The sequence below is a fragment of the Primulina tabacum genome, chromosome 2, assembly GCF_025594145.1.
Source record: "Primulina tabacum isolate GXHZ01 chromosome 2, ASM2559414v2, whole genome shotgun sequence".
NCBI classification, from domain to species: domain Eukaryota; kingdom Viridiplantae; phylum Streptophyta; class Magnoliopsida; order Lamiales; family Gesneriaceae; genus Primulina; species Primulina tabacum.
In genome coordinates this window covers 13,333,017-13,349,972 of record NC_134551.1, presented here as the reverse complement: position 1 = coordinate 13,349,972, position 16,956 = coordinate 13,333,017, and the positions used below count along the sequence as shown (strand labels likewise).

The 16,956-nt window shown below is 34.7% G+C and overlaps 1 protein-coding gene across 1 annotated transcript; it reads left to right on the top strand.

Moving 5' to 3' along the window:
- Positions 1–7,308: 7,308 nt before the first annotated feature.
- Positions 7,309–8,767, top strand: LOC142537524 (uncharacterized). The gene is made up of 2 exons (XM_075643037.1): positions 7,309–7,963; positions 8,073–8,767. Exons 1-2 carry the CDS (start codon positions 7,309–7,311, stop codon positions 8,765–8,767), a joined length of 1,350 nt encoding a protein of 449 aa, XP_075499152.1.
- The last annotated feature ends 8,189 nt before the right edge of the window (positions 8,768–16,956 follow it).

Sequence of the window (16,956 nt, the reverse complement as noted above, 5' to 3'; positions counted from 1 at the left end):
ACTTTCGTATCAGCTCTATCGATGGATCCATCCATAAACCGTGATACCCGGCGGCAGGGGACATCAGCGACAGCATTACCCGCCCAATGAGCCCGGGCCTCAGTTCATCATATTTCATGTCATCGTATACATATAAATCGTCAGTCACAATCAATTCCTATCCTTCAAAAATATCATCATTGTCATTACTTAATAAAAACATGCATATGCGTAACTTTTCCTTTAAACCAAGCATGCAACGTATTTATCATAATTGCGTAAAGATCGTGAAAATGATGCATGAACATTTAAAATATCATATATTTGTGCTCAGGACGTTGCCAGGACCAAAACCTCACTCCGGGTGCAAAATGACCATTTCTGCCCCTGGAAACCCGAAAATTACCGTTTTGCCCCTAGACGTAAAATTTCACGTTTTTGACATTTTCTTAATTCCATTGACTCTAACATGTCCCAAATAATTATTTAAGCCTACATGAACTTTCTCATATTTTTATTTGGCTTAAATCGATGACTTTTAAATTAATTTTTAAATATAACATATTAATGCATTTTAATCACGAATTAAACCAAAAATTAGCATAAAATTTCCAAATTAAAATCTTAGACTTCTAATAATTATTTGAGCTTTAATATAATTTTTCATAATTTTATTAAGCTTAAATCTAGGTGTTTCAATTAATTATTTAATTAACATTTCGTGCGTCGATTAAATCACGAATAAATCCAAAACTCATTATTTTGATCCGAAACTTACCAAACTCTTAAAAATATCCCAAAACATATTTAAAATCATTCTTGGACGTAAACTCGAGCCCAAAACCAAACTTAATCGATTCGTTTTAAAACTTGGACCGGGGTCTCAGTTTTAACCCGAATCGACTCGAAACTTAACCAAAATTTTCCCAACTTAAAATATGACTTAAACCTTCTCCACCAGCCTTAAAACAAACAATTCCCGACCCCTCATGACTCATGAAACAAACCCAAATGTTGCTGAAAATTTCAAACACACTAGCTTCAAATCCTAACCCAACAAGGCTCGACTATTTCCTTCCTATCTCGACTCCGGGCTGGATTGGCCCTGGTCTAAACCATCCTAGGACCAAGACCAGCTCACGGACCTCCCCTTGGACCGACCCAACCACGCCCGAAGCCCCAAACTCGCGGACGTGTGCCACAGCTCAAACCACTCCACCTTCGAACCAACCGAGACCAACCGTGCACTAACCCCGTCGAACCACTTAAGGGTCAAGACCAGCAACTTACAGCATTCACCCAGCCCCGTCACAGACCCAAAAGGGTTGGCTCCTTGGCTGGGATCGAGCCACACATGATTGGAAGCACTAAACTCTCGGTCTACCCACAATACAAGTCCTACTCGATCACACCTCCACTAGCTGCCCTTCCACGCGACCGAGCCCTTATTCCAGCTCTTAAATCTTCTAACTCATGGCATGATCTGTCCTCTAACAACCAAAACAAACAGCCCCTTGCAAGCATACATGAAAAACGTGAAGGATGCAAAGATTTGCGAAAAAATCATACTAACCGATCTATGCTCTGAAAAATCTTGCATGGACCGAATGTTAAACACATGACGCTCACAAAACAGCATGTATATGATGTGAGTGATGCAAAAACGGTGGTAAATGGCATGCCTGATGTTTCTTTGTGAACGAAAATTGCAAGGAGACACACGGCCGAATCGAGAATGGAGGCACCGAATTTGTTGTGCTGCAAATCACGAAGGAGGTGGCCAATTGGAGGGGGTGGGCGGCTGAGTGGAGTGATTAGGTTTAGTGGGAATGTTTAGGTTTAGGTTAAGGAGTGGGTTAGTGCTAATTAAATAATAATCAAAAGTTTAATGGGCCCTAATTTGTTTATTAAAGGTTTTACAAAGATAATTAAGCCAAAAGACTTAAAAATATGCCCATTAAATCTAAACGCACTCCCGAAAAATATTTCGTATTGAAAAGATTTTGAAAATATTCCTCAAAGAGTCCCCTGATTCGATAAAATTTGCGTACCTATAAAAATAAAATCTTGCGGGTAAAAATACCAAGAAAAATCTCATTTTTAAAAAATACACTTAAAAGTGCTTTAAATTAATTTATAAAAATAAATCGTGTTGTTAAAATAATTTTCCTGAAAATTATCCGGTCTCCGTTCCACGTTCGAGCGTGAAATGCGTCTAGAAACCCTAATGCATGAACTCCTAAAATTTCATGAATTAAATTCTATCATGCATGAATTATTCATAAAATGCATAAAATAATTAAACACAAATTAATAAAATAAACATGCATTTAATCCTTAAAAGAATTTAATAAAATACCATAGAAATTTAATAATTTGCATGCACGTGGTTCACGTGGACTTTCAGATTTTCGGGACGTTACAAAAAGTCGGACCTAAATATGAGACAACACAGATGGATGGACCTTCTTAAAGATTATGATTGTGAGATTAAGTATCATCCTGGAAAATTGAACGTAATTGATGATGCACTCAGTCGAAAAGTTCAAGATGTCGTTTTGACTTCCGTTCGAATTTCACAAGTGCATGAAGATATTTATACATCAGGATGGAGTTTCATTATTAATGATGAGCGTGTCACCGTTACTGCAGTACAGATTGAGCCCGAATTAATTTCTCGAATTAAGGATGCACAAAAAAACTGATGCCCAGATTCTGAAATCCAGGCAGTTGGTCCTTGATGGTCACAAATCAATATTCGAAATAGCTGAAGACGATTCTCTACTATTGAACGATCGCCTAGTTGTTCAAGAAAAATCAGATTTTCAATTAGAACTTTTGAAGGAAGCCCATTGCAGCCGTTACAGTATCCATCCAGGAGGAAAGAAAATGTATGCATGTTTGAGACTCCAGGTTTGGTGGAAGAAAATGGAGAAAGACATATTTGAATTCGTGTCTAGATGTCTCACATGTCAACAAGTCAAACCTGAGAGGAAGAAACCCGGAGGACTCCTACGAAGTCTCGAAAATCCCAAATGGAATTGGGAGCATATTGCAATGGATTTCGTTACTCATTTACCTCATTCTTCAAGAGGATGCGATTCTATATGGGTTGTAGTGGATCGCCTATCAAAATCTGCACATTTATTCCTTACGAGCGGACATACACTTATAGCAAAATGGCTCGTCTCTATATTGAAAACATAATGAGACTTCATGGAATTCCTGTCACCATTGTTTCTGATAGAGACCCAAGATTTACTTCAAAATTTTTGGGAAGTTTTCAAGAAGCATTAGGTTCAAGATTGGCTATGAGTACTGCATATTACCAACAGATTGACGGCCAGTCTGAACGAACTATTCAAACTTTGGAAGATTTGCTTCGCGTTGTTATTATGGATTTTCATGTTGGATGGCAAGATGCTATATCACTTGTAGAATTCTCATACAATAACAGTTTCAAACGTAGTACTGGAATGACATCATTTGAAGCCTTATATGGAAGAAAATGTAGATCACCATTATTTTGGGATGAGATAGGTGAAAAGCAACTGACTGGGCCAGAACTGATACATGAAATGAATGATAAAATCAATTTGATCAAAAAACGAATAAAATCTGCTCAAGACCGACAAGCTAGTTATGCGGATAGGCGACGAAGGCTGCTTGAATTCAATAAAGGAGATTGGGTATTCCTAAAAATTTCACCATTCAGAGGAACGGTTCGATTCGTCATGAAAAGAAAATTATCACGGCGCTACATTGGTCCATATGAAATTCTAGAACGTGTGGGAAGTTTGGCATATCGGTTGGCATTACCACTAGCATTATCAAAAATTTATAATGTGTTTCATGTTTCCACGCTACGAAAGTACGAACCAGATCCAAATCATGTTGTGCCGCCAGACGAAGTTGAATTAGACCCAACACTAGCATATGTCGAGCAACCAATTTGTATTTTGGATCAGAAAGAAAAAATTTTGCGCAACAAAAAAATTCACCTAGTACGTGTTCAACGGTCTTGTCATGGAGTAGTTGGGAATTAGAGAGTAGAATGCGCCAGTTATATCCTTAGTGGTTCAACTAGGTATGAATTTTATTGTTATTTATTGCAAATACAAAGTCATAACATTATTACCATTTCGATTTCGGAACGAAATCTAATTAAGGGGATATGAGTGTAAGAACCCGAAAATAATCAAAAGAATTATTCTAAAATTTAAATATAGTTGTGTACCCGAAAATAATCAAAAGAATTATTCTAAAATTTAAATATAGTTGTGTGTATATATATATGTGTGTGTGTGTGCGTATTTTATAATGCATATAGTAACCCAACAAATAAGGAAGAGACAAAATGTACATATATATATACGTATATAATAACCCTACAAATGAGGAAGTGGCAAAATATAAAAATATAATAAAATAGATTGAGAAGATCAATCAGATGAAAATATGATCTCAAAATTTTACTAGATTTAGTAACGATTTTACCCACACCAATTTATGATTGTATCCTACAGCAAGTTGGCCATCGGCTGAGTATAAAAGGGAGGGGATAGAAAAAAAAAGAATCAAAACAAAACCATCTTAAGTAATAATAAAATTTAAACTTAATAAATCAACTTTTCATACCCATCTCTTCAGGGCCTTCTCGTAAGGTAAATATTGCATGTCCCTTGTTACTATGTTTTCCTTGGTTGATCATATTTTATCTGTAATGTATGAGCATATAATTAATTTATTGCTTCAGAGAGTGTATCCTAAATCCCAACTCCTGCTAGTTTTTTTTTTTAAATGTCTAAATTTTTTTTAAAAAATATATATATATAACAATAATTAGATTTTAATATTGTACACTGTTATAAATAAGTTAACTAAAATACCGTGAAAATGTTTGGAATTCTTGAATTTAAGATGTTTTCTATAAAGTTATCATTGCACTATGGTGAAATAAATATATACCTTGATGGAGCATCAAGAAAAATAATATGAATAAAATTATTGGCTACTCTTGAATGCTATAAGTTTATGATCCAACCTTACAATGTTTTGGTAAGGAGATGACTTGGGTACGAGGGGTTTAGGAGAATGAACTTAAAATTTATTAAATATAAATTTCAGTACCTTGTACACCATACTAAATGGATAATAAATTTTAAGTAACATAATTTGAACTCATTTTTTTTCATGGACGTCCACACCTCTACTAAGTTCTTTTGTATAAATTAACATTTTCATAATTTTAGTAAATACGTTTTGACTGGGTTTGATTAATTATGGTTATTAGAGTTCTTGTGTTTAACTTTTTCAGACCTTCAATTAGTAAGAATTTTATGATGCAATATTACAATTTAATAATCTGGATAAGATGTTTCATACTTTTAGAGGACCCTAAAAACGAATGAAATGATCAAATAAAGCTTCTACATAATATATGGTGGGAGAAAGTGAGATAATACAGAACTTCAAAATTTATAGTAGAAAAAAATAATAAATAAAAATACACATGGTTTACTGAATAGACAAATAATTCCTAGATGTTATGTTATTTCCCAGCTTGATCTCCTGTATATTTCATCTTGTCTTCGTTCGTGAAAATAAAAGGTATGTTATTATCGGGTAACATACAACATGTATTTGTAAAGTTTGATATTTCTTGAACGCGAATTACATGACATTAAATTGTTTACGTAGATTATTTGTGACATTACATAACATCGATGCACTAAAACAAAAATATTTTACACACACATATTTTCTGTATATGTAGCATCGATGCATGACATGACATTGCATTGCATATTGTGCCTCGATTCCAGTGTTTACTTCTTTTGATATTGTGTTTGGATTCGAGGAGATTGTCGGGATGGTACGAAGCTGCGACTATCCCGAGAGATGTTGTAGGCCGTAAGGCGCAATATGTCTGTAGTCCTTGGCGAGATGACCGGCAAACGGTAGTAGACTGGGGGAGGAATGGTCGCTACAGCAGTGTAACCGAGCCTTGCATGTTGCTTGAGCTGTTATGCGCTGCATTTACTGATTGTGCAGCTTCTGCTATCCTGATTTCCCGTGCATGTGTATATACCATTTACATGCATTGCATCCATGTATCACTCGTTACAATTTATTTTGTTTTTATCTCGGTATTTTCATATTGGGCTATTGCTTACCCCTCAGGGGCGATTATCTTCTGTGTGTGGTTGATAATCAGGGCAACGTGGCATCCATCGTACTTTTGAGTGAGGAGCCGTATGAGGGAAACACTTATACTATCATGTTCATAGATGGAGCATTAGCACTAGTAGAGGATATCTTTTACGATTGCCCTGGGTTGATGTTTGTGATGGGGACAGACCCCAGTTTATCATACTTCTCAGTAAGGGTGACATGGTCTGTATACGTGCCGATTCAGACGCTGTGAGGGAGGAGCTGAAATAAAGATTCATAAATAATTATATATAATTATGCTCGGTATATTTTGTTACGTAATATTTATTCGAGCACTAATATGTAAAATGGTATGATGTTGAACTAATCCGGGATTATATGCGTTTTGGTTAAAGACAAATATTAAAAATATAAATATTTATATGAATTTAGTAAACATGTTAATTGTGGTGTCTCAACAATAATTATATGTATTATACTTTTACATTATATAATACTGAATATCTTTTGAAACGAATTTTTTGGGCCCGCGTCGACATTAAATTTTAAATTCCCATTCTCCGATGTAGAGTTAAAACGGTAATTAAATAAATTAATTCATGATAATTACCGTTGAGAGTCAAGGGACCCACACTTAGTGGTATCAGAGCAATAAACTGAGAAATTGCTCAAAGTATCGGACCATAGCTAGAGATGCTTCCATAGTATTGTGGTCACATGAGAGTTGCGTGAAACTTAATTAATTGCCTATGTGCTCTTATAATTTTATGTGTGTGCATTTATATAGTAACATTGATACTATTTCTTTGTGTATATATTTGTTTATTTGGCCTTTATAGATGGCTACAATAGGACGAGGAAGTGGACGCGGTCGTGGTCATCCTAGGATACATATATAAACTCCTTTGACAGAAGAAAATCAAGTGGAGCAGGTTGTTGATCAATTTGTACAAATCACGTGGATGAGATTGTTTCAAGATTCCAAAAACCACGTCCCACAAAATTCTTTGGTACTGAGGATGCTGAAAAATCCGTATCATGGCTTAAAGATATTGAGTACCTATTCAGTTTATTGGAGTATACTAATAATCAAAAGTATAAGCTTCATTATACCAACTGAAGGATCGTGCGAGAGATTGGTGGGAAGCCGCCAAGATGGGACTTGATGAACAAGGAATCGAGGTAAGTTGGACTGTCTTCAAAACTCAATTCACTGAACAATTTTCTCCACCATCTTACTATACCGAAAAAGAGAATGAGTACAACAGCCTACGACAAGGGAATATGTCTGTAGCTGAATATGCCTCTACTTTTACTGTAATGCTAAAATATGCACCACATGTAGCAGCAAACCCAAAGGCAAAATATAATCATTTCGTGAATGGACTAAACAACAACATTTATACTTATGTGGTGTCTAAACTACCTACTGGATTTGCGGAGGCAGTCGAAAGAGAAAAGAATGTAGAAGCTGGACTTAAGAAGGGAAGCGCTTTGTTTGTTCCTACATGTAACAGATTAACCACCCACCAAAATTTGAAAGCTAAAGGAAAGATGTTTAAGAAATCTGGATCAGTTTCTTCTAGTTCTATTGGTTATCGTCAACAGGGTGAATCTCAAATAACTACTTATTATGGTCCCTACTGTAACCGTTGTGGAGGTAGGCATTTTAGTGAACAATGTGTTGGTGTTTATGGCTCTTGTCGAGAATGTGGTCAGGAAGGTCATTATGCAAGGGTTTGCCCATCCAAGAAGAATGGTCCACAACCTGTCCGAGGAGGATTTCGTGGAGGATCTAGTACTGGTAGAGGTACTGTTCCTGCTAAATTTTTTTTAGCAGTCATATGGGCCACCACAACAAGCCTCGGGAAGTCGTAATTTCTCAAACCAACCCCAAGCTCGTGTTTTTGCACTCACAGAAGATCAAGCTCAGGAAGCACCAGGAAGTGTCAGAGCAGGTAATTGTTATGTATCTGGTTATCCTGCACGAGTATTATTTGACACCGGTGCATCCCATTCATTCATTTCAAAATCATTCATTACATCACATTCTTTGACTCCTGTTGTACTACCTACATCAATTTCTGTTGCTACTTCGATGGGTAAGATCATCATGTCTACTCGAATGATACTGGATTACGTGTTGAATTGTGAAGATAATGAACTGCATTTGAACCTTATTGTTCTACCGATGCAAGATTTTGATTGTATCGTGGGAATGGATACACTGACAATATACCGTGCCACCATTGATTGTTTCCATGGGATAGTCCGTTTTCGTCCTAACTCTGGGACAAAATGGAATTTCTATGGTAAAGGCTCACGTGCTGAAATTCCCCTGATATCATCCTTGGAAATGTTTCATTTATTATTACAAGGGAATGAAGGATACCTTGTGTATGCTGTCCACACCGAGAAATCAGAATCAACATTGTCTGAAATCCCAGTGGTGAATGAATTTCAAAATATTTTTCCCGATGAAATACATGGATTTCCTCCGCCCATAGAAATAGAATTCTCGATAGAATTAATTTCTGGAACAATTCCTATTTCTAAAGCATCATACCAAATGGCCCCATTAGAATTAAAAAAATTGAAGGAACAAACTGGATAAAGGCTACATTAGACCTAGTGTATCACCATGGGGAGCCCCAGTGTTGTTCGTACGCAAGAAAGATGGTTCGATGTGGTTGTGCATTGATTATCGACAACTGAATCAAGCTACTATAAAGAACAAGTACCCATTGCCTCGAATTAATGACTTATTTGATCAACTTCATGGTACTGCTATTTATTCAAAGATCGATTTGCGTTCCGGTTATCATCAATTGCGAATTCGAGCCGAAAATATACCAAAGACATCATTTCGGACAAGATACGGTCATTTTGAATTTTTGGTAATGCCGTTTGGTGTTACAAATGCTCCAGCAGTATTCATGGATTTAATGAATTGCGTATTCAAGGATGTTCTTGACCAATTTGTTATCGTTTTTATTGATGATATTTTGGTATATTCAAAATCTGAAGAGGAACACGCTGAACACTTGAGGATTGTCCTACAAATACTTCGCAAGGAACAACTTTATACTAAATTGTCAAAATGTGAGTTTTGGCTAGATCGTGTGGTGTTCTTAGGTCATGTCATATCACGTTTTGGCATCTCGGTTGATCCAAGCAAAGTAGAAGCCATGATTAATTGGTCTAGACCAACAAACGTTCCTGAAATTCGAAGATTCGTGGATTTAGCAGGTTATTATCGTCGATTCATCGAAGGATTCTCAAAAATCGCTAAACCAATTACCCGCCTAACACAGAAAAATGTAAAATTCATTTGGTCTGATGAATGTGAATCAAGTTTTCTCGAGTTGAAAAAGAGATTGACCACTGCACCAGTTCTTACTCTTCCATCTGGTTCGGGTGGTTTCATTGTTTGCACGGATGCATCATTAAAGGGCTTAGGTTGTGTTTTGATGAAACACAGAAAAGTTATTTCCTACGCTTCTCGGCAACTAAAACCCCACGAGAGCAAGTAACCAGTTCATGATCTAGAATTAGCCGCCCATTGTTTGCCCTAAAAATTTGGCGTCACTATTTATATGGAGAAAAGTTTGTAATCTTATCCGATCATAAAAACCTGAAGTATTTATTCTCTCGGTTGGACCTGAATATGAGACAACGCAGATGGATGGACCTTCTTAAAGATTATGATTGTGAGATTCATTATAATCTTGGAAAAGTGAACGTAACTGCTGATGCACTCAGTCGAAAAGTTCAAGATGTTGTTTTGACTTCCGTTCGAATTTCACAAGTGCATGAAGATATTTATACATCAGGATGGAGTTTCATTATTAATGATGAGCGTGTCACCGTTACTGCAGTACAGATTGAGCCCGAATTAATTTCTCGAATTAAGGATGCACAAAAAAAACTTATGCCCAGATTTTGAAATCCAGGTAGTTGGTCCTTGATGGTCACAAATCAAGATTCGAAATAGCTGAAGACGATTCTATACTATTGAACGACTGTCTAGTTGTTCCAGAAAAATCAAATTTTCAATTTGAACTTTTGAAGGAGGCCCATTGCAGTCGTTACAGTATCCATCCAGGAGGAAAGAAAATGTATGCATGTTTGAGACTCTAGTTTTGGTGGAAGAGAATGAAGAAAGACATATTTGAATTAATGTCTAGATGTCTCACATGTCAACAAGTCAAAGCTGAGAGGAAGAAACCCGGAGGACTTCTACGAAGTCTCGAAATTGCCAAATGGAATTAGGAGCATATTGCAATGGATTTTGTTATTCATTTACCTCGTTCTTCAAGAGGATGCGATTCTATATGGGTTGTAGTGGATTGCCTATCAAAATCTGCACATTTTATTCCGTACGAGCGGACATACACATATAGCAAAATGGCTCGTCTCTCTATTGAAAATATTATGAGACTTCATGGAATTCCTGTCAAACATTGTTTCTGATAAAGACGCAAGATTTACTTCGAAATTTTGGGGAAGTTTTCAAGAAGCATTAGGTTCAAGATTGGCTATGAGTACTGCATATCACCCACAGACTGACGGCCAGTCTGAACGAACTATTCAAACTCTGGAAGATATGCTTCGCGTTGTTATTATGGATTTTCATGTTGGATGGCAAGATGTTATATCACTTGTAGAATTCTCATACAATAACAGTTTCAAACGTAGTACTGGAATGACATCATTTGAAGCATTATATGGAAGAAAATGTAGATCACCATTATTTTGGGATGAGATAGGTGAAAAGCAACTCACTGGGCCAGAATTGATACATGAAATGAATGATAAAATCCATTTGATCAAAAACCGAATGAAATCTGCTCAAGACCGACAAGCTAGTTATGCGGATCGGCGACGAAGGCCGCTTGAATTCAATAAACGAGATTGGGTATTCCTAAAAACTTCACCATTCAGAGGAACGGTTCGATTCGGCATGAAAGGAAAATTATCACTGCTCTACATTGGTCCATACAAAATTCTAGTACGTGTGGGAAGTTTGGCATATCGGTTGGCATTACCACCAGCATTATCGAAAATTCGTAATGTGTTTCATGTTTCCATGCAATGGAAATATAAACCAGATCCAAATCATGTTTTGCCGCCAGACGAAGTTGAATTAGACCCAACACTAGCATATGTCGAGCAACCAATTTGTATTTTGGATCAGAAAGAAAAAATTTTGCGCAACAAAACAATTCACCTAGTACGTGTTCAACGCTCTTGTCATGGAGTAGAAGAGTCTACTTGGGAATTAGAGAGTAGAATGCGCCAGTTATATCCTCAGTTGTTCAACTAGGTATGAATTTTATTGTTATTTATTAAAAATACAAAATCATAACATTATTACCATTTCGATTTCGGGACGAAATCTAATTAAGGGGAGATGAGTGTAAGAACCGAAAATAATCAAAAGAATTATTCTAAAATTTAAATATAGTTGTGTACCCGAAAATAATCAAAAAAATTATTCTAAAATTTAAATATAGTTGTGTGTATATATATGTGTGTGTGTGTGTGTTTGTTTGTGTATTTTATAATGCATATAGTAACCCAACAAAAAAGGAAGAGACAAAATGTACATATATATATATATATATAATAACCCTACAAATGAGGAAGAGGCAAAATATATAAATATAATAAAATAGATTGAGAAGATGAATCAGATGAAAATATCATCTCAAAATTTTACTAGATTTAGTAAGGATTTTACCCACACCAATTCAGGATTGCATCCTACAACTTTAAATCTTTTGCTTATCTGAGTAATCATGATCTTGTAACTGGTTTGCCCAAAATGGATTTCTCTAAAGATAAAATTAGTTCAGCATGTCAGTTTGGTAAACAAGTAAGATCTTTTTTTAAAAACAAGGGTTGTAAATCTTCTTCCCGATGCTTAGAACTGTTACATATGGATCTATTTGGTCCTATACCAGTCATGAGCTTAGGGGGAATGAAATACACCTTTGTGGTTGTAGATGACTTTTCAAGATTTACTTGGGTTATTTCTCAAATCCAAAGACCAAATTGCTGCACAACTGATCAATCTCTTTAAAAGAATACTAAATGAAAAATCAGTTGGAATTTATAGAATCAGGCCTGATCGAGGAACTGAATTCATCAATCAAATTGTTTCAAAATTTTTAGAAAGCACTGGAATTAAGCATGAGCTCTTAGCAGCTAGAAGCCCTCAGCAAAATGGTATAGCTGAGAGAAGAAATCGGACCCTTAAAGAAGCTACTAGAACAATGCTTGCTGCTTCTGGTATTTCTCAAAGGTTTTGGGCTGAAGCAGTAAACACTGCATGTTATACTCAGAAAAGATCAATGATTAATAAAAATCATGTAAATATACCATATGAGATCTGGTATGGAAGAAAAAGTGTGGTTTCTTATTTCAAGATATTTGGCTGTAGATGTTTTATACTCGATAATGGTAAAAATCATTTAAAAGCTTTTGATGCTAAATCTGCAGAGGAAATATTTCTTGGATATTCTTCAGTTAGCAAAGCATATAGAGTCTTCAATAAAAATTCGTTAAATGTTGAAGAATCTATCCATGTTGTTTTTGATGAAACTATATTAACTAATAAGCAAACTGATCCAGTTGAGCTAGTTGATAGATTTACAGATATCAGTTTGGAGGATGATAATGAAGAAGAAAATCATATCAATCGAAACATCCTTCAAACACCTGAACCAGAAGTGTTGGATCAACCAGTGGAACAGGAAGCTGCTCCTGATAATAAGTTGGTAGAGCAAACAGATAATATTCAGTTGCCAACTGATACAGCTCCAACTGAAACTGAAAACATTCAGTTGCCAACAGAAGCAGTTGCTGATACAGAAGCAGCAAACACTGAACTCAGATGGAAGAAATCACGTCCACCAGAATTGGTGATAGGTGATCCATCTGACTCGGTAAGAACAAGAAATCAAATGCTTAACTTGTTTATTCATTCTGCTTTTGTTTACCAACTGGAACCAAAGAAAACTGATGAAGCTCTTGCTGATCCTAACTGGATAAATTCTATGAAAGAGGAGCTAAATCAGTTTACCCATAACAATGTCTGGAACCTAGTTCCAAGACCAATTTCAAAAACTATTATATGTACAAAATCGGTGTACAGGAACAAACTGAACGAAGATGTTTCAGTTGTGCGCAACAAAGCAAGGCTAGTAGCACAAAGATACAGGCAAGAAGAAGGAATTGATTACGATGAAACATATGCACCTGTTGAAAGACTGGAAGCTATCAGATTATTCCTTGCCTGTGCATCATTCAAGAATTTTAAAGTCTACCAGATGGATGTAAAGAGTGCATTCTTGAATGGTCAGTTGCAAGAAGAAGTTTATGTTGAACAACCTCTAGGTTTTATCAATCACTCTTTTCCTGATCATGTCTATTATTTGAACAAAGCTTTATATGGTCTTAAACAAGCTCTAAGAGCTTGGTATGAGACACTTTCAAAATTCTTAACTGATCATGATTTTATCGTTGGATCAGTTGATAAGACATTGTTCAAATTCTCTTAGAATAATCATATTTTACTTGTTCAAGTTTATGTTGATGACATCATATTTGGGTAAACTAACCCCAAATTATGCAAGAAATTTGCTAAGATGATGCATGACAAATTTGAAATGAGCATGATGGGTGAACTGACATTTTTCCTTGGACTGCAAGTGAAGCAACTGGAGACTGGCATTTTTATCAGTCAAACTAAATACACGAGGGAGTTGCTCAAGAAATTTGGCATGGAATCATGTTCAGCTGCAAGTACTCCCATTAATTCAACAGTAAAACTGGACACTGATCAAGGGAGAATATCAGTTGAGACGACACTCTACAGAGGTTTAATAGGTTCATTATTGTACCTAACTGCCAGTCGTCCTGATATTGTATTTTTTGTCTGTCTGTGTGCTAGATTTCAATCAAACCCTAAGAAATTACATTTTTCAGCTGCCAAACGTATTTTAAAATATCTTAAAGGCACGCCAAATGTTGGTTTATGGTACTCTAAAGACTCTTCCTTCAATTTAGTTGGATATTCTGATGCAGATTATGCATGATGTAAGCTAGATCACAAAAGCACAAGTGGATTAAAGGCACGCCAAATGTTTTCTTGAAATATTTAGTTGCTAATGTGTTAAGACTAACCATGTTACTTCTATTTATAACACAGGCTCAAAGCAACTGAAGGGACGTAATCAGTACACTCGACGTTTCATCTTCTGAAGCATAAGATTTATCTTATTACGTCACTCTATTTGCCATTTAAACTTTCATAATTTAAACATGCATTTATTAAGGGGAAATATCGTTTTAAGAGGTTAACTGAGAAGACAGTAACTAGTGAATTTTCACCTGAAATGAATCAGTCTCACAACTGATCGTTCAGTTGATAATTTAGTTAATCTTCTGATAAACATAAAAATTGTACATTAATTAAATATTTTATAATATAAATATATAGTTTTTGTTTTATTAAATGTTTAAATATTATATGTTTTATAATAAATTGTATAAAATATAAGTTGTTGTGTAATTATAAGTTTTTACTATTTTTTACAGGTTCGATAAAACAAGAATAAACTTGGCGTTGCAAATGGGATTAAGATGATTCTTGGACCTGTAGAAAGTTGATGTTAATATCTACAATATTGGTGGCAAGCATGAGATAAAAATCCTCTCACAATTGGGATCAAATTAAGCAACAAATAAAGTTACCAAAGGAGTGTCAGTTTTACCATGCTCTAGTATTTTGACCATATCTCTCAAATTACTTGGTCAAATGGTTTGAAAAAAATACCACAACTAGACAACTCAATTATCCACATGTTTCTTTTTATTTGAAGAAGCAAATTCGGAGAAGAAGATTTTCAAAAGTGATGTGTAATATAATATAATATCTTGGAACACCAATGAAGACTTATGTGTAAAAAAATAATATTTTATTTGTGGTTGTCTCCCCAAATTTGGCTATAAATAGGGGTGCATTGTAATGTATAGAGATATCCCTCATTCTATGAACAAACCTTTGAGTTCATAATATTTCTCTCTATATTTTTCCTTTATGTCTTCATTTAAATATAATTAGCATGTTAATTTCATATTCAAAGTTTTACACTTTGAATAATGAATAGCTAACTTCATAAAGTTGAGATGAAAAGGTGAAACTCTTGGCATGATAATAAGGTTACTAAAAGGTAAGAATCTATGTTTTATATTATTTAATCATTATTTATTGTTTATGTTATATTTATTTCTTTAAGCATTTTTATACCCTACTTATTAGTGGAAGTTTTGATTTATTGTTGCTATATGTTACACTAAATTCTTGGAACCATTTAAATGTTAGTTTGATATTACCAACCATTTAAAGTGGATCCCTTGATTTATTATATATAAATATATTATAATATTAAATTCTTGGAACCATTTAAATGTTAGTTTGGTTTTACCAACCATTTAAATTGGATTCCATGATTTATTATATATGAATATATCATAGTATTAATTTATTGGTATCATTTAAATGTTTGTTTTGTTTTACCAACCATTTAAAGTGGGAACCTTGATTTAGTGTTTACAAATATATATAGCACAATAAATACTTGACCACATTTACATGTTTTGGTATATGTTATATACTTATAAGATAATAATATATAACATAATATAAATATGATTATTTAATATATTGGAACCATTTTATTAAGTGGATTTCAATATTGTTCGTTAATGTTAACTTTATTAAAATACCAAGAGTGGATCCTTTAATCTCAACTACTTAAATTAAAATTTGAACAATTAAAAATTACCAATTAAACAACTAAAAGAAAAAATAAATAAAAAGACATTGTAGTGGACGTGTAATTACCTTAGCTTCCTCGTGGATACGATATTCGAACTCATCGAATTATACTACTTGTGGACAACCTGCTCTTGGGAGTGCAACAATCAAAGTCGCAACAAGTTTTTGGCGCCGTTGCCGGGGAAGTATAGTTTAATTTCAAGTCTATTTAATTTTGTTTATAGTTTATTTATTTGAATTTTTATTGCTTTTGTGTGTTTTTATTCTTTTGCATTTGCATTTGCATGAGCATTTGGTCACGTGCACTTAGTGGTCGACTCATTCGAAATAACCCTTTATTTTTACAAAACATGGCGGAAGAACCCATCCAAGAAAATGAAGATGAAATTCAATCTCAACATGATCATGATAGACGAAGAACACTTAGAGATCACATGAATCCTACACGTACTAGTGCACCTTCATGTCTAGTTTTTCCCCCTGATGCATCTCATTTCAATTTTAAGCCTGGTATTATCCAACTTTTACCCAATTTTCATGGCTTAGATTCTGAAAATCCATACATGCATTTACGAGAGTTTGAAGAAGTGTGCAACAAATATAATGATCTAAATTGTAGCATGAACACCATTCGACTTAAGCTTTTTCCTTTTTCTTCAAAAGATAAAGCTAAAACTTGGCTACAAAATCTTAGATCGGGATCCATTCGAACTTGGGATGAATTGCAACAACAATTTTTGAAAAAGTTTTTTCCATCTCATAAAACAAATTCTTTCAAAAGGAAAATCATCACTTTCACTCAAAAACAAGGAGAAACTTTTTATCAGTGTTGGGATAGATACAAAGAATTGCTTAATCTTTGTCCACATCATGGTTTTGAAATTTGGAGAGTTGTTTCTCAATTTTATGAAGGCTTAACACCTAAAGATAGGCAAATGGTTGAATTTATGTGTAAT